This window comes from Astatotilapia calliptera, chromosome 18 (assembly GCF_964374335.1).
Source record: "Astatotilapia calliptera chromosome 18, fAstCal68.1, whole genome shotgun sequence".
In the NCBI taxonomy this organism is placed as follows: Eukaryota; Metazoa; Chordata; class Actinopteri; order Cichliformes; family Cichlidae; genus Astatotilapia; species Astatotilapia calliptera.
Genome location: NC_137439.1, coordinates 12,433,350 through 12,457,408, shown reverse-complemented (window position 1 = coordinate 12,457,408; position 24,059 = coordinate 12,433,350). Strand labels below are relative to the sequence as shown.

The following is a 24,059-nucleotide window of genomic DNA, read 5'->3' as shown; positions in this document are numbered from 1 at the left end:
ATGTACAATCTTTAGTTCAAGACCCAACGTTAAATCCATATACTGAATGAATATGAAACGCTGGCAGCAGGCAGGAAGATGGACAGCTTTTAATCGGGGTCCTTCAGAGGTCCTTTGAATGCATGTGGCGCGATATGGGAAACTGAGGCGTAAATAGTTTTGATTGTCGTTTTCTTCTCAAAGAGAGGCATAAATTTATCTAAACAACATGTTTTCTGCAGAGCAGAGTTGCTGGTTTATCCGCAAGGTGAGTGTTTTTCTTCTGACACCAGATGACTATTTAGAAAGTGATTTTTCGTGTCTCCTAGCTTGCTAAACTTAGATCTGTTTATGCTAGCTTCTTTGAATGCAGCTAATGAACGTCTTCAGATTTTATTTATTTACAATTATCTTTAAAAGTGTTTACAGAAAGTTGAGAAACCGAGGTGCGAATGGAGGCTATTCAAATAAAAGAAAGAAACGCGAGCAAATTAAAAGGGGAAAAAAGTGTTTTTACAAATATGAAGTTAGTAACAACTATGCAGATATGTAAGTTTCACACGTTAAACCCGATCGATAAATAGCAACTTGAGTATAGCGTGTTTTCTGGTAGCAAAAACAATAAGGAAAATTAACTTAGTGATTATTTGTATTATTTGACTGAAATATGAAAATATTTGATTCACGCATGTTGTAAACATTAACGATAGGCATCTGGGGGCTCACACTGAAAGTATATAGGCCTCCGTAGTTTCTACCAAACAATGACAGAAAAAGAATTGCTGATGTTGAATTGAAATGTTTTCACTTATTTTAAATTTATGTTACATTGAATGAAGTGAAGATGTCGTGCCAAAAATTGACTCATGTTTCTCTTTCTTTTTTCTTTTAAATTTATTTATTTATTGTAATGTCTGATATTTTGTTTTTATTGGAAAATAGGCTGTACTCAATAGGATTTATGAAGTCGTTATATATATGATAGAGAAATGACCTGTTTTTCATGTATCCTAATGACTCTGACTTATTGTACCTACAATGTGTTCTAGATTATAATCAATCCATTTTTTTTTTGCCACCTAAATATATTTATAGAGCTGTTATGTTACGTTTGTTGCATTTATCCGTCCCCCTCTTGACCGGATCTGGCTTGAAAAGGAAAAGTTTAATGTCAGTAATTTTTTATTTTTTATTTTAGCTGGGGAAAATAAAGAATATATAAAGTGACTTTGACCAAAAATGATTTCAGCTTCTATCTTGTGGTAGGAATATTGTTTCCTATTCAAACTGATTTGATGTCTTTCATGTAAGATATGTCTGACAGATTATTGGACAATAAGTCATCTACTACAGTTTAAAGCGCTTTGGATGCCTTGTTTATAATGGAGCACTGTAACGAAAAATAATTTCCCCTAGGGATCAGTAAAGTATTCTGATTCTGATTGAAAAGCGCTATATAAATGCAATCCATTATTAAATATGAGTAACCTTTTTTTTTGGAAGTTACCAGTAATCACTTTTACCCCTAATGTAACAGTCATTTAAAACCACATTTAAGTTCATACCTACCTTTTCCTATAAAACAAGCCTAAAGGGAAAAACAAACAAACAAAAACAAACCAGCTACCTATATTCAACAGAAGCCACTTCATTGCATTATTATCAAGACAAAAAACTAAATTTTGAACATAACCCCTTTAACGAGGCATTAACAGTTCCACATGGGTATCACTCTTTGAGAAAATTGAATTGCAATGCAATATTGGGAATGTTTGCATCTTGGTTTCAGAATTTTACACCCCAGAAGATATTGTTTTAAATTACATGCTCTCTGGAGATTTCCTTTACAACCTGATTAGCACAGAACACGTTCTGTACATGAATGTGAAATTTAAGTAAGACAATTTAAAAAAAGAAAAAAAAGACCTTTTCATATGGATTCAAATTTCTTTTTTTTTTTTTATAGCGTTGAATCAAGTGGTTATTCTTTCCCAATACTTGGTGATCAATAATAATGATGATAATAATAATAATAATAATAATAGTAATAATACATTTTATTTGAGGCCACCTTTCAGAAACCCAAGGTCACCTTACCAAAGAGAAAAATTATTAGAAGGAGTAATAGTCATAAAATAAGTAAAAATTGCAAAACAGAACTTGACAACAGATAAAATCAGCACTAAAGCGAATAAGCCAGTTTGAACAGATGTGTTTTGAGCTGTGACTTAAATGCGGGAAGAGAGTCTATATTTCTTATGGTTGGAGGAAGAGAGTCCCAGAGCCAAGGAACAAAGCCACCACTAAAGGCTCTGTTCTCCATAAGACATGCGGGCGGAACAGTAAGATGAATAGCAGATGAGGATCTGAGAGGGCAGGAAAGTGGTGATGTGAAGCGGGTCACACAAATAGGAAGGAGCAGATTTATGGATACACTTGTATGTGAGAAGTAAGATTTTAAAGTTTATCCTGGCTTCTATGGCTAACCAGTGAAGCTGCTGAAGAACTGGGGTAATATGAGCTCTTGACGGAATACGAGTTATGACCCGAGCTGCAGAATTTTGAAGAAGTTGGAGTTGATGAAGGGACCTTTTAGGGAGACCAAATAAGAGGGAATTGCAGTAATCAATATGAGACGTAATAAGACTATGGACAAGGATGGGCTATATAATGTCTATAATGTAATAATGACTGCTCTGTTCAGGTAATTTGTTGGAGAGCTGCAGCCAGTATTGCTTGGGCTGTACTGTTGTTGCCACCCAGCACAGCAATTTTTGTGTTCCTCAGCAAGTTCAGTGTTCTCCACCCCATCCAGACCATATCAGGTGAGTCACCACGCTGCATTTTAAGATTACTCAGAGCTGAGTATGAAGCTTACCGTACACTTTTTTTTTTTTTTAAATTCCAGAATGCTTCTCCATGCTAACAAGTGCAACTGCCATCTTCTCTTTCATCCTGCTGTGTGGAGTGATCATCATGGTTGGTTTCTTGAACTTTGAGTATTACACAGGTGAGTCACAGAGCACTGCAAAACTTCCCTAAAGATTTTCTTTACTACTAACATGTTACGTGGATAGATCATATGTAAATTTTCATTAGTGAAGCTGGAATTAATGTCACCAGTTCAGTGTTATGGTAGAGCTTATAATAAATAAAATGCTATCATTAGTTTAACAGAATTAAGTAATTTGATTGTGGACTAATGTTGTCTGTTAAATAGGGAATAGTTTGTTGAATGACACCACAACATGAAAAACACACGATCCTTCTCCCTTGGATAAAAAGATTAGTGTTATGTTTTTCTTTAAATTGTTTAATAAAACAAAATGAAAGTAAAATGAGTTAAGTTTTACTTTCTTTTCAGGACAACTAAAATACCTGATTGTTTAGTACTGGTTCAACACATCCATGGGGCCAGCTATTACTTTAATAAGCTTTACTCAGGTTTTAAATGATAAGATAATATAATGGGTACTCCACTAAAAAATTGTCTATTATGTAACTTCTTTGTTGTTACTGTTTTTTCTTTCAGTCATTCCAACTATTGCATGCTCGAAAATCGCGCTCTTTGGTCAGCTTCTCCACCCTCGACAGCTTGTCAACTCCCTGGTCCACTGTATCATGGGAATGATTGTAGCTTGGTGTTCTGCCGTTACCATTGGATTTAGATACGAAACTCTTGGCCACCCGTGTGCGCAGACCGATGGGTAAGTGACTACCACACTAAGCTTTGGTGGTGAGCTTTAAACGTTTCTTCCACAGTTTAACTGCCTTCATTTATTTGCAACCCTGACAGTTATCATCAGATGTGTCTGAATGAATATCATCTCATCCTTCTGCTGGGTGGAGCTTTTGTTGGATTCTCTCACAGTCTGCTGGGTGTGATCCACAACATGAACTATGTCTCCTTCCATACTGTTCAGGTAAACAGTGGACTTTAAAATGTTCTTTGTTTATCTGTGATTCTGCCTCACATGTGACAGTGAATCAAAATTAGTATCCTGACTGCGAATAGCTCCAACATATTTTTCTGAGACAAAACAAGTAAATGAGGTGGCTGTAGCTCAGGAGGTAGAGCTGGTCACCTACTGATCCGAACGTTGGAGGTTCGATCCCTGGCTCCTCCAGTCTGCATGCCAAGCATCCTTGGGCAAGATACTAACCCCAAGTTGCTCTCCGATGCATCCATCGGAGTATGAATGTGTGTGAATGTGATTAGATGGCGCTCAGTTTGGGGTCAGTGCTTGTGAGAATGGGTGTGACTGGGTGAATGTGGCATGTTGTATAGAGCGCTTTGAGTACTCCTGGAGAGTAGAAAAGCGCTATACGAGAATCAGTCCATTTACCATTAAATCTCCCCCCCCAAAAAAATAAAATAAATAAATTTAAAAAAAGTTGCAGCTGTCTAGTGTGAGTTAATATTTGTTGTTCATGTTCACTTATTATTTCCCCAGCAATACAAATACCTTCGCTTCAAGGGATGTCTTCCTTTGGTGGTTAGGTGCAGTGCCACTCAGGCACTTTACTCTGTCAGGAACTTCATCGTTGTTTATTACTTTTTGGGTAAGTAACTTTCTTATTAATTAAAATGCTATTAATGAAGCTTCACCCGCTCTATCTCTCTATCTATCTCTATATACAGTGGCTTGCAAAAGTATTCGGCCCCCTTGAACTTTTCCACATTTTGTCACATTACAGCCACAAACATGAATCAATTTTATTGGAATTCCACGTGAAAGACCAACACAAAGTGGTGTACACGTGAGAAGTGGAACAAAAAATCATACATGATTCCAAACATTTTTTTACAAATAAATAACTGAAAAGTGGTGTGTGTGTGTAATTATTCAGCCCCCTGAGTCAATACTTTGTAGAACCACCTTTTGCTGCAATTACAGCTGCCAGTCTTTTAGGGTCTGTCTCTACCAGCTTTGCACGTCTAGAGACTGAAATCTTTGCCCATTCTTCTTTGCAAAACAGCTCCAGCTCAGTCAGATTAGATGGACAGTGTTTGTGAACAGCAGTTTTCAGATCTTGCCACAGATTCTCGATTGGATTTAGATCTGGACTTTGACTGGGCCAGTCTAACACATGGATATGTTTTGTTTTAAACCATTCCATTGTTGCCCTGGCTTCATGTTTAGGGTCGTTGTCCTGCTGGAAGGTGAACCTCCGCCCCAGTCTCAAGTCTTTTGCAGACTCCAAGAGGTTTCCTTCCAAGATTGCTCTGTATTTGGCTCCATCCATCTTCCCATCAACTCTGACCAGCTTCCCTGTCCCTGCTGAAGAGAAGAACCCCCAGAGCATGATGCTGCCACCACCATATTTGACAGTGGGGATGGTGTGTTCAGAGTGATGTGCCGTGTTAGTTTTACGCCACACATAGCGTTTTGCATTTTGGCCAAAAAGTTCCATTTTGGTCTCATCTGACCAGAGCAGCTTCTTCCACATGTTTGCTGTGTCCCCCACATGGCTCGTGGCAAACTGCAAACGGGACTTCTTATGGTTTTCTGTTACCAATGGCTTTCTTCTTGCCACTCTTCCATAAAGGCCAACTTTGTGCAGTGCACGACTAATAGTTGTCCTATGGACAGATTCCCCCACCTGAGCTGTAGATCTCTGCAGCTCGTCCAGAGTCACCATGGGCCTCTTGGCTGCATTTCTGATCAGCGCTCTCCTTGTTTGGCCTGTGAGTTTAGGTGGACGGCCTTGTCTTGGTCGGTTTACAGTTGTGCCATACTGCTTCTATTTCTCTGAGTGATCGCTTGAACAGTGCTCTGTGGGATGGTCAAGGCTTGGGAAATCTTTTTGTAGCCTAAACCTGCTTTAAATTTCTCAATAACTTTATCCCTGACCTGTCTGGTGTCTAAATCCAATCGAGAATCTGTGGCAATATCTGAAAACTGCTGGTCACAAACACTGTCCATCTAATCTGACTGAGCTGGAGCTGTTTTGCAAAGAAGAATGGGCAAGGATTTCAGCCTCTAGATGTGCAAAGCTGGTAGACACATACCCTAAAAGACTGGCAGCTGTAATTGCAGCAAAAGGTGGTTCTACAAAGTATTGACTCAGGGGGCTGAATAATTACACACACACCACTATAGATAGTGTTGTGGAAATTTTAATTACCAAAGCCTGCAGACCAGATGAGTTGAAACAACACCTTTATTTCAGCTATCTCATGCATAAGGAGGGCCGTCAGTCAGGGGGCACTGAAAGTCGTCTCTGACAATGAACAGTTCAGGTCTTTTTTTTAATACACGGTCACAGAACAAAAGGCTTTTACAGTTGCAGTTCACACCTTGGCTCTAAACAGACAGACTCTCTATCACCTGTGTGAATCTCCCCCACTCTGGGGTCAAGCCTTCCTGTGTGAGCTTCCGCATCCTGGGAGACATTCACCAGTTTCTCACCGCCTGTCCCAGCGTGAATGAGGTGTGAACCAGACATACTAAACTAAGTAACATGAAAGCAAGACAATAAATTACAGGACAATGCACTAAAGAGAAATCCCACAACAATAGATACATAGATATAGATTGTCTGGATTTTGGCTTTCTCTGCACAGCATACTGGAAGTGTTCATTATTTAAATTTAATATCAACAGGGCACATTCCAAGAACATGGATCTGTAAAACACTGAATCTTCACTTGGGCAGGTTAGTGTTAGATCATATATGATTTATTGAAAATACTTAGCAATGCTTTTTGCCTGATCAGTAGCTCGCCTCGTGCAAAACACTGCATTATCATAGTTATGTGTGATCTACCCTTCCAGCTCTGCCCACCCTCTTGACAGCATAGCTGGATTGCTGGACCTCTCCCTCCTCTACCACCTCTGGATCAGTGCCACCTTTCTCCTCTTCACTTGGTACATCATGCTGCTGCTCTTTAGGATTTTTCTCACTGAGGTATGTATCCGTTAAAGGCAAAATTTAGATCTGTAAATATTTTAAAACCAATTGTGCTGTTCAGTATATTAAGTATCCTTAACAAGTCATCGAGGGAAGGTTGTTTCTTCCTGTTTTAATACTGTGATAATTACATTTCCTAAATAAAATAAATCCTATCTTGAGTCCAGTTCCTCTAGGAACTATTGACCTATTTCAAAATTGCCATTTATTTACAAACTGTTTTTTTTTTGTTTTTTGTTTTTTGTTTTTAAGTTGTCAATTTAGGTGTGTGTGTGTCAATTTAGGTGTGTGTGTGTGTGTCGTGTTATATATCCTTCTGTCATACAGAGGTTCTGCTGACAATTTCAAAATGATTTTGGTCAGTGGAAAACAGTACATAGTAACCACAATAACATCCATAATCAAGACTACACAACTTCTATTTATATTTTTAATAACTTGGAAACACTAGGGGGCAGCAGTGTCAAGGCAATGGGTTTCTAAGGACTGAAAAGCATCTTGACTACAGTTTCTAATGAAAGATAGTTAATAAAATGAAATTAAACATAATACATTTCTTCTGTAGGGGTACAGTTTTCCTGTGCAGTCATCTTTTACTGAGGATGCAGACCATTGCCTTCCTAAAGTACTGACTGAAAAGCAGCCAATGCTATTAAAAGTAGGTACAAAACACATTTATATTCTTGCAAACATATCCATTTTAGGTTAAACCCCACTGATCACCAAATTCTGGTGCTCTCTTTTCCCAAATTTCAGTTCCTAGCTTTGCAGGACTTGGCTCTGTTGTCTCAGCATTCTCCATTACGACGGTGTGAAGTCTTCAGTCTGAGTCAACCAGGTCTGATCATAGTTTCTTTGCGCAAAAGAAGTTTTTATTATTTCTATTGCTGTATAGCCCATTCTTCTGATTGTGACATCAGGCATATAATATGTAGATTTTGGTAGTCAACTGTCAAGCTCCTTCTGACCTCACGTCAAACCTCAAGTTAAATCAATCACAAACATCAAACATGCAAGGCAGGAGCCACAGTTCTTTTGTAAGAATTAATCTTGACGCATGTCAGATATTCAGATTGTGCTTTTATCTAGCTCAGAATGTATTTCTTATTTATTTATTCCCAGGTGGACATCCTCATAACTGGAATGCTATCAGTAAAGAGTGCCTCTCTCTGCTGGCTGATCTTACCCAGAGACTTGTAGCCTATCATGACACTGTAGCAACCAATGGCAGGGCCAAATCACTGTCAAGTGGGAGTGAAAGGAAGACCTCTTCTGAAACATCAGGTACATTAGTATCACAGAAGTGGCTGTCCATGTCAGCCAACTGTATAACAGTATATTAACATAGTGTGAGTGTGTTTATGGCATGTATGTATATTTTAATTTTTTTGTAATCCTAACCTCAGGTACAGAAGATTTCATGAGTCCAAGGCCTACCGCTTTTATGAAAACTCCAGCTTCAGTCTTCGCTCGGTCCATTGCTGGAGGCCAGCAGAGCCCACTAACAGCCCCATTCACCCCTGATCTGGACAGCCCCTTTATGTCTCCTGCACTGCGGCGTCTTGCTGCTCCTGTGGAGCAAGGCTCACCTTGGTATGGCACAGTGCAGAGCCCCCACATCATGAGGCGAGTGCCCAAACTCTGGTCCACATCCACAGGTGAGTAGGGAATAATGGGAGCCGTCAGGTCATTCAGATCGTACAACTGCAATAAAATGCAATGTTAGACAAAAGAGAGAATGTGTTGACTGGTACAGTTCCCCCCTTTTTTTTTTTTCTTTTCTTTCTTTTTTTTTTTTAATGATGGCATATTTGGTGGCAATGAAGTGATACTTTTTTTTACTTTGGTTGGTCTGATAAGTTGATCCATTTTTGGGTACATTATAAGCTTTATGCTTCTGTTGATACAGATTCCCAGGTTAATGGCAGTCCCCCGCCATCACCAGCTTCAGTTCCCAGTGACAAGCAGGAACCCTCCAAACCAAGTTTTCTGGCTCAGTTCCTCCAGAACAGAAGAGAACAGGTACTAAAACCTTGTCTCAAAGCCAAATGATAATGTGTTTTTGGTCCTGCACTGTGCTTCTGACGTAAGGCTTTTCACACTTATTAATTCAGGAATAATATAACAGGAGTCAAGTGCTGTGGTCTACTTCATCCAGCTTTTCTAGTTTTCCAAAAACCTACAGTCAGGGGTGGACAGATGTGAAAATTAACAGGGATATCACAAATTCAGATGTAAGGTTCTGGGAAATGTGCCAAATCGGGAGCTTGTTTATGGTTATTGTTAGAAGTACTGCTTTTACTACAGGGTCTCGACCCAGGGTTAAGTGTGAAAAGCTAGTATTTGTGTTAGTCTGTCTTTTTTTTTTTCTTCTCTTTTTAAACTTTATCACCAAAACACTTCTACATTTAATTGTCTCATTTAGGTTAAAAATTTCTTGGCAAAGCGAGTGCTGATAGTGTATTTGTTTAACAAGGTAAGAACGTGTGGCATGTGCATGCTGTCTCCCTTAAACTTCTCCACACTGGGGGGCTCTGGCATGCTCTTATCTGGCTTGGTAGATTTTTGTCTTTTTTTTTTTTTCTTTTTTTTTTTTAATTTTTTAACAAATCTAGCGTTCTCGTGTAGTAGCCATTACTAATTTATCTCCTGGTTCTGGACCTAATGGTGGAGGCATTACTAATGCATCTCTTTTCTATCCAACCTGCTCTTCCAGTGAGCATACTAATTACCTTTAGAGCTTGAATTAAGGGGTCATGTGACAATCAGTTTAGTGCTTGGAGTATATGCTTAGAGATTTCCTTTTTCTGATCACACAGTGAGATTATGAGAGAAAAATCTCACTACTTGCATTTCCTTGCTTCCTCTGTGTAGAAACTAATGTGGTTAGTCTACTTTCTGAGGTTTATGTATATTTCTTTTAACCACACTTGCATGCTGTAGTGCTGTAGTGTAGTCACACTAAGTGTGCCCCACTAACAACTTCCTAATTTAGCATTGTGAGTCTGCATCTGTTAATTTAAAGGGAAAAAATCCTGCTAGCTAACATTGTGTGTTGCAGCTCCCAGAAGCCTCGAGTCAGGCTCTCTTTGCTGACAGTCAGGCCCACATCTGGGCTTTGGAAGGTAGGAAGAAACTGTGAATACTTACATTTGATTTGAATTCAATTTCCATCCCGCATATTAATTTATTTTCTTTGATTTCCTTCCATTACAGGGCTCTCTTACCTTGTTCAAGCCTCATTCTCTGAAGATCAGTTTGGGGTTGTGCAGACTACATTACCCAGCATTCTCAGCTGCATGCTGGTCTTACAAGAGGTAAATTACAGTATATTATTTTACCTATTCTGGATATACTTGCTGGAGATTTTCTTGTGCTCCCTTAAAGTAGAAACAGAAGAACAGTAGAAACAACTGTCCTAATGGCTTTTCCATTAGGATAAGGAGACCATTTTTAATAGGGCCCAGTTCACTATAACGCAGGTTGATTAAGCACAATGACCATTTTAAGTAGAACATGTACAGGACAGTTGTACTTCTCGTCTGCAGGCTGTCGATCGACACTTCAAGCTGCCCCATGCCTCCAGTAAGCCTGTCAGGTCGACCAGCAGCATGGGAGACTCAACATACAAAACTCTGCGCTTTGCTCTCAGGGCCACACTAAAGACTGCCATCTACAGGATAACAACCACATTTGGTGATCACTTAAAGTAAGGCTGCTTACAATTTAAAATCTGAGTAGTATTTTGTGTGATTAAGAAAGAAAACTGCATGCTGAGTATTATAACCCTTGGTGTTTTTGTTTGATCCTCAGTGCTGTTCAGCTGTCTGCAGAGCATCAGAAAAGATTGCAGCAGTTTCTGGAGTACAAGGAGTAATGTATTTGACGCTGGCCGTGCCTTGAGATTCTTATCGATGCATAAAGATGTCAACAAATGAAAGGCCATGATAGTGCCTCTTTTAATATTTATGTCTGCACTATACCGTGGGATTATATTTGATGGTTGAGATCACATCTCTCACATGCAGGAAGGAGCAGGAAGCCAAACAGACTGAAACGGGTTGAAGGACTGTTATCTCTTGTGTTTAGGAGATATTAATCTACCCTACAGTAAAAGAGGCTCAAAATAAATAAATAAAATTTTTTCCTCACAAGGAAATGTGAGAAATTCATATATGACGTTTGTTGATTGGGATGAGTTACAAAGGGCTCTCTGTGCATCATCATCTTTGGATTTCATATTTCAGCTGCTGTCCTCTTGAGTAATATTTTTGGTGTTGAAAAGAGATGGCACGAGGGCTAACGAAGAAGCTGTCTTTGTTTTGTAATGAGCTTTTTTTTTTTTTTTTTTGGCTTCACGGGTGTCTGAAATGGATCTTAAAAATGCATTTTCATAGATCTGGTTTTGAGTCTAATCACCTGCCTAGAAGAACTGATCATCTGTCTGCATCAGCTCAGCAAAATACATTTTCAAATTAGACACCAGCTTTTGTACATGTTACCAGTTTGTATGATTTTTTTTAATTTATTTTTTTTATTTTCATGATAAATGACGTTATCATATGAGAGGAACAGGTTTGGTGCAGCAGGTTTTAAGCCTGGATAAATGTTGTCACTGCCAGAATTTAAGTTTCTGCTCAAAAAACAGTTTGAATAAAAACACGTGAAGATCCTTTCTCTGGTTTGGAGAAATGCGTGCTTGTCACAGGCGTAAGATGGAGGAGGCAATTGAAAGGAAAGACCATGCCAAAGTTGTCAGATATATGATGAACAAAAAGTGTAGGAGTGGAGACTTCAATCAATGCTTTCTGCTCAGGGCTACTTACCTCAGTACTGAACCCTCACACCAGAATCCCAAATTATACATTAGACAGCAGAGGGCTTTGATTGTTGTGCAAACTGGCTACATATGGAAGAAAAATGCAATTCCATTAATTAAACTGGAGGAATTGTGATTCTCTTTGTAGGAGAAACCTATAAACAATAACTGAGCTCTATTAGAATACAGCCTAAACAGCATGAAACCTGAGACTGCAGCAGCTAAATGGAATTCAGCAATTATAATAACATATAATAATAATAACAGATTACAATTACAGATGGAAATCAGCAGTCTCGCAAGCAACTATATATACACTCACCTACCACTGCCTCAGTTTTTCATGGCATAGATTAAACGAGGTGCTGGAAACATTCCTTAGTTGCTGCAAATCTCCGGCTAAATGACAGGCACTGACCACCCCCCTAAAATTTGCTAGCTCCCCCCACCCTCCTCTGGCAACACTGTCTATGTTGGTACTAATTTTAATAAACTTGAGTACAAAAGAGAGGAAGACACGCTACAATCAATCTATGAAAACAGGTTTTTATGGATTAAAAATTATATTTGGTTTTCATATGTATGTATTTTCAGTGATATCAACTTTAATAACAGGAAATTAAGTAGACAGAATTATTTTCTTTCTCTTTTTTTGCTATCTGTTTTAAGTATATTTGACAACAGCATAAGAAAACTGGAAATTCTGTTATTGCTGTGCTACCCCAATATTTTTAGTGGCCACCCCTATGAAAAAGTTCTGGAGGCAGCCCTGGTCCGTAGCTGGGAATCTCATCAATGTAGAAAAAAAATCATGAAGAAAAGAGGATATCTTAGGAGTCTGAAAGATCTTCGAGTCAGCAAATATGGTCTAGGTCCTCACTTTGTCTTCCTACAACAAAAAAAAACACATCTAGTATGTTTGGAAAAGTTGTGTTTAAAAGAAATTCTCTGTTTAACATAAATTTTTCAAAGGCAGGCTTATAATTCTGTCCTCTGTGCATCTTATTTTTTGCAAACTGTTTAAGATTCATTATCAGTTACAATTTTTCATATTTTAGCAACATTAATGGCAATTTAAAAATCAATCTGTTAATAAACAGCATGATATTCATGATTGTACTGCAATCATGTTTTATGCCCTTCTAAAATCTATGGAGCCATGGACCAATTTACCTGAATATGAGAGTCAAAGTGATGATATTTTAGATTGTCTGTGTTATTTTCATATTTGACCGAGCATCAATGAAGTGGATGAGTACATCATTAGAAATTAGTAAACCTTAGCAGTGAACATTTAAATGAGACAGTTTAAAAAAAGAGCAATAGTGATTGAAACATTCAAAACCTAAACAGGTCTCTGTGTGTCTTTGCTGGGTTCACAAAGCTGGTGTACAGCCCCACTGTTTTTTTTAATCACCCTCCTTTACAACCACCAGTTTGCTACCACAAGACACACAAGAAAGGTCTCTGCAAATCCAATGACAACATTTTAAACACACACAATAGGGCAAGCAAGTGTTTTAACAAATGCAAAAGAATGAGACCATAAAATGACAACATCAAGAGCACTGTTTTTGTTTATTGCACGAATCGTACTTATTTCCAACTGAACTGGTAGAACGCAATATTAGGCAGTGGTGGGGAAAAAACTGTTCATCAAAAGCTGTAATATGTATACAAGATACCCAAAATAGCCAGTGGGAACATCTGGATAGAACTGTCTCAAATCATGGATTGATATCTAGAAAGGAAACACTGCTTTTTGTTTCTCTGGGAAGAAAAAAAGAAAAAGTCAATACTTGAAATGATAGCAGTTCTGTTTATAACAGATGTCATAAGAAGAGGAAAAAAAACAGAAAATGGTCATGTCAAGACATGTTTTTCTCTGGATTTAAAAGTATTTTGTCCTCATATAGAATATAAACCTCTGGATCATTACCAATCAAATGTTCTGACATTTTTTTCTGAAGTCGAACAGCATTTGCTAAAGTCTTTTTTTTTTCTTTTTTCTTTTTTTACAGTTTTAATATATATTTATATATATACATATAAATTCAACTAACTACAGTTCTCATAGAAAATGAGAAAAGCTGGACTTTTATCGCTCTCACACAACAAATGACTGGCAAGCATATTGACTCTGCTCCTCCCCCCCATCCTCATCTTTGAGCTGCTGTCAACACAGCACAGAGACAGGAGTGATGTGCTGGCTGCTAACACCTGACCTGGCTCAGGTGGAATTCATTTTAAACCTTTTCTTTTGTTGTTGTTCTTGCCATAAGCTAGATGATACATTGGTCAGGCTTATTAAATATACTAAATGTGAAGCTAACACCATCAGGTACTTAGCATTGTTTTATACAAAGGGGATGCAACCCAGGGATGTGGCTAGGCTGGGTCTGTCCAGATAACCAAACCAACTAATAAGCACTAAGTTATAACACTGTATGTCAATTTTTTAAGCCAAATCTCAAAGCCTAGAAAACTTCCTTTCTGGTTACTCTCCACCATCCTCAGTGACAATTAAGATTGTCATACAGCTTAAACAAACATAAAATGTGATAAGTGGAGAGATTCAAATGTGCTGCTATGTGGACTGAACCAGGCTAGCCATTTCTCCCTTGTTCAAGATTCATGGCAAGAAAATGAAAGTTAATGTCCAAATTTCTTTAAGGAACCACATAAACATCTGCAGCCCTTTATCACTCCCATCTCTATTGGCTCTTAGGCAGTGTTTCAACTGCAATTAATCCAGGTCGTTTCTGGCTCTTTAAAATGACAAATTCCCCAACAGAGCCCCAAATCAGTCCTTAATTCCTACACATATGCTGAACACCTTCTACCTCTCAATTTCTGTGATCACTGAGAGGCGAACTAAATAGAGACTGAGGGAGGAAGAGGAAGAAAGAGGTGAGGAAAGGCTGGTCAAAACAAAGGAAACCACCTCTTCTCAAGTCATGAAACACTTAAGTGCAAAACACCCCCGTCTCAGAAAAAAAAAAAACATTAAAAAAAAAAAAAACCTAAACTGGATTTTCCTATCACACACTCAGTGCACATTTTGTCTGTCTCTCAAACTAAAGCATCCCTGATTCAAAGTGCACTCAGTAGTGATGGGGGCAGATGATGGAAGGAGGAGAGGAGGGAGTGGCTGAGGGCAGCATGTAGGATAATGCAGCACGTAGAGAGTTAGTACTTCTCTGGGAGCAAACAAGTGATAGATGCAATCAGCTGTTTGAGCTAACAGCCTAAGAATCAGTATGATACTGGGAGCGGGGGCCGCTGGGCTCTCCCTCAAAGTTCAAATCTTAAAGGAAGTCACATTTAGGGGATGGCTTGAATGTATAAACCCCTCCTCAACACAGAAAAGTCAAAAGCAAGAGGTGTGTTACTAAGAGAAAGGGGATTGTGTGCTGGTGATGTATAGCTTACTACAGGTTGCCTAAAGCTGGATGTATATGTTGCCATATACACACAGTACATCATTCTGGGCCTAGACAGAGCATTTAATTGATGTATGGACAGCCAAGGACCTCCAAATGGTTCATAGGGGTGTAAAAGCAGTTACTAACCTCACCTCTTTGAAAAAGTCTCAAAAAAACAAAACTAGAAAGGGATTCTGGAAGTGTGTCTGTAGTTGCCATATGCACACTCGTAACTGCTGAGAAACCTGGTGCTAAGCATCTCTGTCACTATCACTCTGCTTCAACAGTATGTTTAAGTAAATGTGTGTTTATCTGTGTTTGTGTGTTAAAAAAGTCTGTGGCTCGTCAGTGTTTGAATGTGCCAGTGTGTCAATAGTGCTTGCCTATGTGCATCAATTCAAGGGCAATAAAGTGTGTTTATGTATGTGTGTGTGTTTATGTATGTGTGTGTGTGTGTTTATGTATGTGTGTGGCTCATGATGACATGCACTGGACGTGATCTGGACCTCCGTCCTCTTCATCTGAGGAATCTGGAGAACTCCAAGAATCATCTGTGTCTGCATCTGCACCCTCACGGCGGGCCTGGATTTGAGCCAGAGAAAAGTGACAATGAGCAAGTTAAATGAGTCACATGCAAACATCCTAGGGCTGTGCGATATGACCAAAATCTCATATCCCGATATAAGAATTCCATCGTCCCGATAACAATATAAATCACAAAAATTTAACATTTCCTGTAAATTCTGTGAATCTCAGGCAACTCGACTTGCGTGAAGTGTTTCCAGCTGCGCGTCCTTCACCCGGAGTCGAGTGTTTTAACCGATGCATGAAACTATACATTTTTAGACATAAGTTGTATTTATTACACGGCGTGCTGCGGGTTGCCTGTTCTAACGTTTGAGTCTAAGGTTTATTTTTTAGCACCTGGCGGCTCTTTTTTACTTCTCATCCGTAAATAATCTGCTCTTTCACGTGATTCAGTTCATTTTGAAAAGTCTCAACAGGATCTTGAGCTTTATTGTGAAAGGTTTATGTGGAACATAAACAAGCGGACACGCGATGCTGTTACCATCGTTGTTGCTAACTACAACGCATAAAAACAGGCGCTTGTCCGTCCGTAGCGTGGTTATATTACATATAAGAGAAAGAGAGAACTTTAAGAAATTATTATAGCCACTACAGTGACCATCAAAACGATGAAAAAAATATTGCCGTAAACAGTTTATTTTGCGACACCACGAAACAAACGATAGCGTAAAATGAAACGATAGATGTTTTTATATCGTCAAACGATATATATCGTTATATCGAACAGCCCTAAAACATCCCATCTGTTCTTTTCAGAAAACTGAAACATTTTCAACATATTGGATTGTTACTTTTTCAGATTTTCTTCCAACATAAATTATTTTTGCAGAGACATTACATAGATGTATTAGAAAATTGCTTCCCTAAAGACACTTTTCATAACTTTTTTCAAAAATATTAACTCTTCCCTGTCAATCCCTGTCCAACCCCTACCCCCCAAAAAAGAAAGTAATTTTGGACTTGTTGAGATCTCACCCTTGCAGGTCTCCTGTTTCTCATGTGTCTCATCAGGAACCACAACAGCTGGGTGTCGTACTGATCGCCGTGGCGCACACTGTCCTCGTCACGCTCCCGTTTGTTTTTCTTCATTACCTTCTCAAACAAAACAAAATGAGTGTGAATATGGAGGACAGAGAGGGTGTAATATTAGCTAACATGTCCATGTCCTTGATGCAAAGAGAGTATATGTTATAAAGTAAGATTTAATACAATTATATTACCACTGAAATTAATTTAAGACCAAGAGTAGCTGTTTTGTTACTGGTTGTTTAGCCAACATTCATCTACCCATTACAGTAGGTTAAATCCTTCATTACCATTTGTGAACCAAGTAAATGTCATTTGCTGATCTCTTTCTAAAGAATTGGTGTAATGCCTCTTCCAGACCAAACAAAAAAACGCAGCGGCCTAACAATGCAGTCAGATTTCCCGGAAGGAAGGTCTAAAGGTACTGTATGATGAAAATTTTCAATTATCACAGTGACTAATAAATAAATAAATAAAACAGTTATAACATATCTGTTTCATTCTGGGTGTGAGGCTTCCATGTTTCAACGTTGGTCCTCTAATGCTAAACAATGGGGACTTTTTACCCACAGAGTGGACAAAGTGGAGTTACACAACACACAAGCGGTCGGCTTCTCACATAAATAGCAACTGTACAGATGAAATTAGGTCTGTACACATTAGGTTTTACAGTCAAACAGGCAAATGTGTTGGGGCACATTTACTTCCGTTTTCACTTTCAGTAGTTTAGATAAAATCTTAAACTGGATTCATTAAAAATCTGTGTGAGTATCTGCAATATCACAATCATTGTAAAGCATTCATTTGTCTGAATTCACACAATAAAACAGGATACAATACCTCTTTGAGACCCTTGAGTCCTGTGGGGGTTTCAGCTGTGGGGGCCCACAGTTTGATGTCATGATCCAGCCCACTGGTAGCCATACCTGGCAGATGTGGATGTGGCTCCAAACAGTTCACCTGTGGTTTTCAAAGGTCAAACGTACAGCAGATAACACATTGATGTTCTAATTTATATATAAAAATGAAAACTTAAAAGTATAAATACATAAGTCTGATGCTGCAAATTGCTACTAAAAACAAGTTATTGGAGTGAAACCTTCAACATCTAAAGCAGCGGTCCCCAACCTTTTTTGCACCACGGACCGGTTTATGCCCGACAATATTTTCACGGACCGGCCTTTAAGGTGTCGCGGATAAATACAACAAAATAAAACTAGTATCGGTACCAAAAAAAAAGAAGATTTATTCATAACACACGCGAAAAGACTCAGGAACACCGAGTTAACGATAAAAACAATAACAAAATAACGCTGAAAAATGATAAAAACCCTGAAAACCATACATTTCAGACCTGAGCCTCAACTATCGCGGCCCGGTACCAAACGACTCACGGACCGGTACCGGTCCGAGGCCCGGGGGTTGGGGACCGCTGATCTAAAGGGTCTTACAAAGTTGTCTCATTCAAAAAAAATCTGTGGTACTTTCCCACTCACCACTCCTCCTCGGTCTCCCTCCATAAACTGGACAATACGAGCAGAGTATTTGTCCCATAGATAGATGTGCCCACAGTCGCTGCCACTGACCACAAACTCACTGCATGGCCCATAGAAATTCACCCCCTTCACTGTGAGCAAGAGGACGGTATTATATCAATGCCAGAAACTCAAAAATGACCTGCTGACAGCTTTATTTTGTAGGAGTTGTCTATACCTTATACAGCTTATTTAAAATAATTTTAAAAAGTAGTACCTGTGGCATTATTGCGGTGACCCTTATATCTCCTGAGATAGTCTGCCCCATCACTGTGGTCGGAGTCAAACAAGTAGATGTCTTCATCATTGTAACTAGCCAGGAGCTCTGGACATACAGAAAATGTCAAACAGCCATTTGCTTAATTTCCTTTAATGCAATAAAGGCAGAAGTTAGTCATGACTTTCATAACTTTTGACTATGCACACATCATTTATATATGCCAAGCCAAAAGTTGATAAATTGGTGTCATTGGCACTTTATCTGACCTTATTGGTTTTCTACAAAAGATACACATTTCAGAAGAAGAAAAATCCTAGAATTTTAGTCAGTGAGCTAACTCCTAGTTCTATTTCAATGTCACTGAGATTGCACAGTGGTTGCATCACATCACACAAGAAGGGAAGAGGTTTGAACTAAAAAAAAAAAGGAAAGAAAAAAAAAGACTAGATCGAGGAATTATCAAGGGTCTGTGTCCTTATTTTTAAGAAATATTTCTAAAAATGTTCATAATAGAATAAGAAAAGAATGAGAAAACTTATTTTACCTGTGCCATCGTGACTGTACACAAGGCAGGTTATGTTGGTTTTAGACTCACTGGATACCAGATGTGAGGGACAAAACTTTTTCAGTACACCATTGTTATCATTTTCATTAATCTTCCTCTGGTCATAGATCCTAAAGAAAGTGAAAACAAAATACTGTCAGAAGAGAAAAAGAGTCAAAGAATAACATTTAAGTGACAAAATTGTATCATACCACAATGATAATGGATTCTTTAGAGTGGGGAAAAAAGCATTTTTACTATTCCCTGGTTCATACCTCACATACTGATCTCTCCCGCCAACAGCAAAGTGGTGTGTCTTTGCTGGGTTCACAAAGATGGTGTACAGCCCCACTTTTTTATCACCCTCCTTTACAACCACCAGTTTACTACCACAAAGATACAAGGAGACACAAAAGAACACCAGTATTACCACTGATCAACCTAAAAAAATTTTTAATCTGTTTATGTGTTTTGCTCACATGGTGCGCAAGACAGTTTTGTCAATCCACAGTAGAGCTGGGCGATTTTTTCATATCACGATATGTTTTTTTCATTTCAGGCGATAACGATATCTATCACGATATAAGCCAAATAACTATATTTGTAAGATTTAAATGTGCCGTTGCTCACAAGTAAAATGTGAAATAATCAGCAGCTTGTTTTTATTTAAATATTTATTTCCCATAATAAGTTCAACAGGGTAGATGTACTTAAGGAACATGAGACTTTTTCAGATAAATAAAGGAAAATATTGCAAACTACACCAAAGGCAGCCGCTAAAGCGTTTAAGTTTCAAAATAGAACAAACGAAACAGACTAAATTGTCAATTCCACTTAGAAACAAAATATTAATTCTAAAAATAAATCTTAGTTTGTTTTACAGAAGAACAGACAAAACTGACTAACTTTTGTCAATATCAAATAAACTGAGAACTAAAAGGAAATTCTCAATCTCTCCTTGTTGTATAGCTGAGCTTTTCAAACAGTTTTAACAGTTACTTTAGTCTGACAAAAGCCGAATGACGAATTAGCGCTTCCAGTCAGAGACTGAGGCTACGTCCACACGTACACGGGTATTTTTGAAAACGGAGATTTTCCGTTTTCGTTTTAAAAAAATAATCCCGTCCACACATAAAGGCAGAAATGAAGGAAAACGCTGCTATGAACATGCCAAAGCAGCAGGTGGCGCTAGATTCCTAACCGTGCAGAAATGTTGGCCAATCAGAAGTCTAGAAGCCTCGGTGGGAAAAAGTAAACAAAGCTGGGGCATAGAAGCAGAACCGAGTCGTATGTGTGGAGGGACAGTAACTGTGTGTATATGTAAGCATTTAAACACTGCAGAGAGTAGAATTAACAGTATTGTAGAAATTCATTTCACCGAAACAATAACGTGGCGCACAGTGTGACGCATGCACCAGTTTATTGTATTTCCAGACTTGCTTTCGGCACAATTTACAGTGCACGCTACTCTGTTTTTTGTCAGACTTGAAATAGCCGAAATACCTTCACACTACGGAACTTCTATGGCTCTTCCGTTCGACAATCTCTCCGGCATTGGAACCATCATCTGTTTTCTCTTCGGTCACGCTCGGTTGATTTTTCTAGTCGGCACACTCATTTCCTCCATTACCCGCTGGCTGCTTCCCAAACAAACACACGTGCGGCTTGGCACTTGTGCTGTACGTAACAAGTCACGCGACGTGACGCTGCGGCTGTGATTGGTTCGGCTCTGCGCTACTTAATTTGGATTGGCTGACCTTTTTTTTTTTTTTTTTTTTTTTTGAGGACAAGAGCGGCGAGGTCTATCGCGATAGCTTAATTTCTCTATCGAGTAAAAGTTATATCGCGATACATATCGTTATCGTTCTATCGCCCAGCTCTAATCCACAGCAAGTCTCACTCTACACTCACTGTGACAAAACTAGCTGAATGTGAAACTTAATAGTACTTAGCTGAGAGCCATTGCACAGAATTCAGTTATGTGAATACATAATGATAATAAAAAATCTTGACTCTTACTTGGCAGGGCGGTCTAGACGCAAGTCAATACCAAATACAACAGCATCCTCTCCAGCTGACAGAAAGGAGCAAGGTGAATCTGGCTCAAGGGCCAGCTAAAAAATACAAAACAAAAAATTGATATGATACCAATTCAGCTGTCTCTAAGAGTCTTAAACACCACTGGACAAAGATTTCCTCTCACAGACCTTGTGTGCAGCGCCTTTATGCTGTGCAACCCGTTTCGTGTTCTTGCAGCGCTGTGTGGCAGAAAGCTCAGCCACTCTGATCTGACCATCACGAGCACACATGGCCAAGGTGGAGTCCCCACTGTGAGGCAGGAACTTTGCCTAAATTAAAGCCAAGGGTAGCCCAATCATGCATTTTATAACCACAATTTAACTTGATTAAATTATGCTCATGAATTAGTCACTTCAATCTGTCTTGTAAGTTTGTTTTTTTTTAATAATGGATTATTATAAAATAATAAAAACAATAAATAAATCATCAAATAGCAATTTACTGCTTGTCTCTAACTTAGTCTTGTTTCCACATTCTACTTTTTTATCACTGTTTCTGTGGTATAATGATTATAGCTTCTTATAAGAAAAAGTCCCAGAAAGCTACTTATTTTGTCTCAACAACAAACAATCAAATAAGAGAAGAAGAGAATATTAAAAAACTACTCAATAATTTAAACATCATCTTATTAACTCTTGAAGGAAACTGAAGTTTTTAGAACATTAAAAACCCCCCACAGATTTTTCCTTCTGCTGTATCGAACACTAACACATTACTATTACTAACATTTATTTGGAAAAATAACTAAAGGACTAACTAATAATGAACCTCTACCGTAGTCCTATTTTTGTGTTTTACCTGAAAGACATTGCTCTTGTGTCCACTGTCAAACTCCAGTTCAGCACGACGGATGGCCCAGTCCCAGATCACCACACGCAGGTCATCGCTGCCTGATGCCAGGCGTGTGCCTGATGGATTGAAATGCAATGTGTTGACACAACCTGTATGCCTCTCTAATCGGCCTTGGAGCTCCAGCCTTTGCACGAGGCCACGAGCCCCACACACGCGCCTCACAAACTGGTGTGAGTCCCTGCCGATCTCTCTGGAGCGCAGCGAGGGTACCGCCCGCCACACAGGACCACGCATGTCACGGAGCTCTGCCCCAAGCCATGCCTCCATAGCTTCATCATCATCGTCGTCGTCATCATCATCTTTCTGTTCTTCTTCATCATCATCATCGTCGTCGTCATCATCATCTGAACTTGAGGAGTGGTTAGTGCCGCCGCCAGGTCTGTTTCTCTTTCTAGCTGCCCTTTTCCCACCATCTTTTTCTTTGGCCTTCTCTCGCCTTCCTCCCTCGCTCTCCCTTTCACCATCCTCAGTTAAAGAGTAGAGGCCGCTGCCGTCCATGCTGTCTGTATCTTCATCCTCTTCTCCCTCCCTGGTTGTGCCCGTCTCTCCTTCTACATCTGGCATAGATTTGTCTCCAGATGCTTCGGCTGTTTCTTTGGGAGCTATGGAAATAGAAACGCCCAATATAAGGTTAAAGCAACACTGTCACATAGGGAGATTCATAAAATACATAAAGAAAAAGACAAATATGTAGATGGTTAGTCATATATAGTAGGAAAAACTCATTATGAAATTTTTCCACCATACTAAAACTATAAGAGTTACCATTTAGAGAGGAAGACTGTGTTTGCCCCTCTTTGCTTCCAGAGGCATCCCCCTCTTTGTGTCGGTCTTCTCCAGGCTCCTTTTCTTCAGAGCCACCTATTGAAGCCAAACATTTTCTCTGATGAACTCTGATGACTGCTGCGGAGTATGACACCATGCACTGCTGTCATTAGTATATAAACTGACTTGTTTTACCGTTAAGCACCGTGGATTTGCCGTCAGCCTCAGCCATTGTATCTGTGAAGTCCTGCGTCGACCCGAGGTACAACCTCGTGTTGGACACAAAAACAAAATTAATGGTGCATTGACAACTACTCAAAATCAGACTGGACAGTTTGTGTGCTATAAACGAGGCGACGCCACGGCTTTCATTTGATAAGCTCTTGCCAAATAGCGACTTGACACTATTTGCAATAGAGTACAAGTTACCTGTTAGCCCCGTAGCTTCCAAACTAACAGTCTGGCTAATTTTACAAGCTATACACCGCTGCATGTAAAGATATAAACAAACGAAGTCGTTTGTTAGCCGAATCACGGGCCTGTTTTGCTTTGTGATATTTAACTATGTATTGTCCTGTATAAAAGAACTGCTTGACTGCCTGACAGTTATTACCATAAGCTAATGCTACCTAGCAAACTCGAGGCTAACAAATGTCGAAACTAAAACACAGTTTTCTAAGTTGTGCTGCACAACTAACCAGCTACTGGTCAAAATGCAAACAAGCGGCTAGCATTGCTTATACTCGCTAACTAGCACAGCTAGCGTTACCTGTAGTCGAAGGCCCGACGAGGCGTACTTCTTAGTTTAGTCTTAATCTTTATTGCAGATTTATTTGCTCCACCTCGCTACTCAGCAAATGAGCTAAGTGCCTTGACTAGGAACTCTATGACGAAAATCACACGACATGAGGAATGCGTGCATAAAGCTTTTTTGAAAAGTCAGACTATATTGCGAGCTAGCTGCGTTCACATAAGATTGCCTGCTCTGTTTATGTTTTGACGGTTCAGCTTTTTCTTTTTTTCTTTTTTTTTCTAGTTACATTTCCGGTTTCGTGCTCGCATGTTTTTTTTTCTACCGGAAGTTTGGTACGCAGAGATTAACCATCGGCATCAACAACGACAATAATAATAATAATAATAATAATAATAATAATAATAATAATAATAATAATAATAATAATAATAATAATAGTATGAACAAGACGATATGCGCAAAAACCTTTGTCCTGTAGTTGCTGAGACCACTGGGATGGGTCATATTGACTAATTACAGTACAAGAAACAGGCAGAATCTCTTCTACAGCACACAAAG

At 39.0% G+C, this 24,059-nt stretch overlaps 2 protein-coding genes across 3 annotated transcripts; one reads left to right on the top strand and one right to left on the bottom strand.

The window, feature by feature from the left end:
- The first annotated feature begins 89 nt into the window (after positions 1-89).
- ndc1 (NDC1 transmembrane nucleoporin) lies at positions 90-11,569 on the top strand. The gene is made up of 18 exons (XM_026148722.2): positions 90-247; positions 2,684-2,804; positions 2,888-2,989; positions 3,512-3,686; positions 3,776-3,902; positions 4,434-4,542; positions 6,588-6,639; positions 6,759-6,891; positions 7,460-7,552; positions 7,651-7,732; positions 8,017-8,178; positions 8,301-8,552; positions 8,804-8,916; positions 9,320-9,370; positions 9,956-10,019; positions 10,111-10,211; positions 10,443-10,603; positions 10,708-11,569. The coding sequence occupies exons 1-18, from the start codon at positions 209-211 to the stop codon at positions 10,769-10,771; spliced, it is 2,001 nt and encodes a 666-aa protein (XP_026004507.2). The 5' UTR covers positions 90-208; the 3' UTR covers positions 10,772-11,569.
- Positions 11,570-15,202: 3,633 nt separating this feature from the next.
- Positions 15,203-23,769, bottom strand: dcaf8 (DDB1 and CUL4 associated factor 8). Of its 2 annotated transcripts, none has more exons than XM_026148723.2 (13): positions 23,517-23,769; positions 22,943-23,016; positions 22,748-22,843; positions 21,929-22,584; positions 21,259-21,399; positions 21,071-21,165; positions 19,327-19,437; positions 19,052-19,182; positions 18,505-18,612; positions 18,249-18,379; positions 17,593-17,712; positions 16,702-16,818; positions 15,203-15,720 (listed from the first exon to the last, which is right to left on the bottom strand). In XM_026148723.2, the coding sequence occupies exons 2-13, from the start codon at positions 22,977-22,979 to the stop codon at positions 15,613-15,615; spliced, it is 1,851 nt and encodes a 616-aa protein (XP_026004508.1). In that variant the 5' UTR covers positions 22,980-23,016; positions 23,517-23,769; the 3' UTR covers positions 15,203-15,612. The 2 variants fall into 2 exon arrangements, with proteins under 2 accessions (XP_026004508.1, XP_080149355.1); XM_080293229.1 differs by having other exon boundaries at positions 15,579-15,720; positions 22,934-23,016; positions 23,517-23,740.
- Between the last annotated feature and the right edge of the window lie 290 nt (positions 23,770-24,059).

Excerpts from the sequence above, each read along its gene's own strand:
- ndc1 (XM_026148722.2), top strand. The coding sequence starts at position 209 with ATGTTTTCTGCAGAGCAGAGTTGCTGGTTTATCCGCAAG. Across the intron at positions 7,733-8,016 it reads CTTCAGTCTGAGTCAACCAG|GTGGACATCCTCATAACTGG; the intron begins GTCTGATCATAG and ends ATTTATTCCCAG. Across the intron at positions 10,020-10,110 it reads CCACATCTGGGCTTTGGAAG|GGCTCTCTTACCTTGTTCAA; the intron begins GTAGGAAGAAAC and ends CTTCCATTACAG.
- dcaf8 (XM_080293229.1), bottom strand. The coding sequence starts at position 22,979 with ATGGCTGAGGCTGACGGCAAATCCACGGTGCTTAACGGTAAAACAA. Across the intron at positions 21,166-21,258 it reads ATAAAGGCGCTGCACACAAG|CTGGCCCTTGAGCCAGATTC; the intron begins GTCTGTGAGAGG and ends TGTATTTTTTAG. Across the intron at positions 15,721-16,701 it reads GAAACAGGAGACCTGCAAGG|GCCCGCCGTGAGGGTGCAGA; the intron begins GTGAGATCTCAA and ends GCTCAAATCCAG.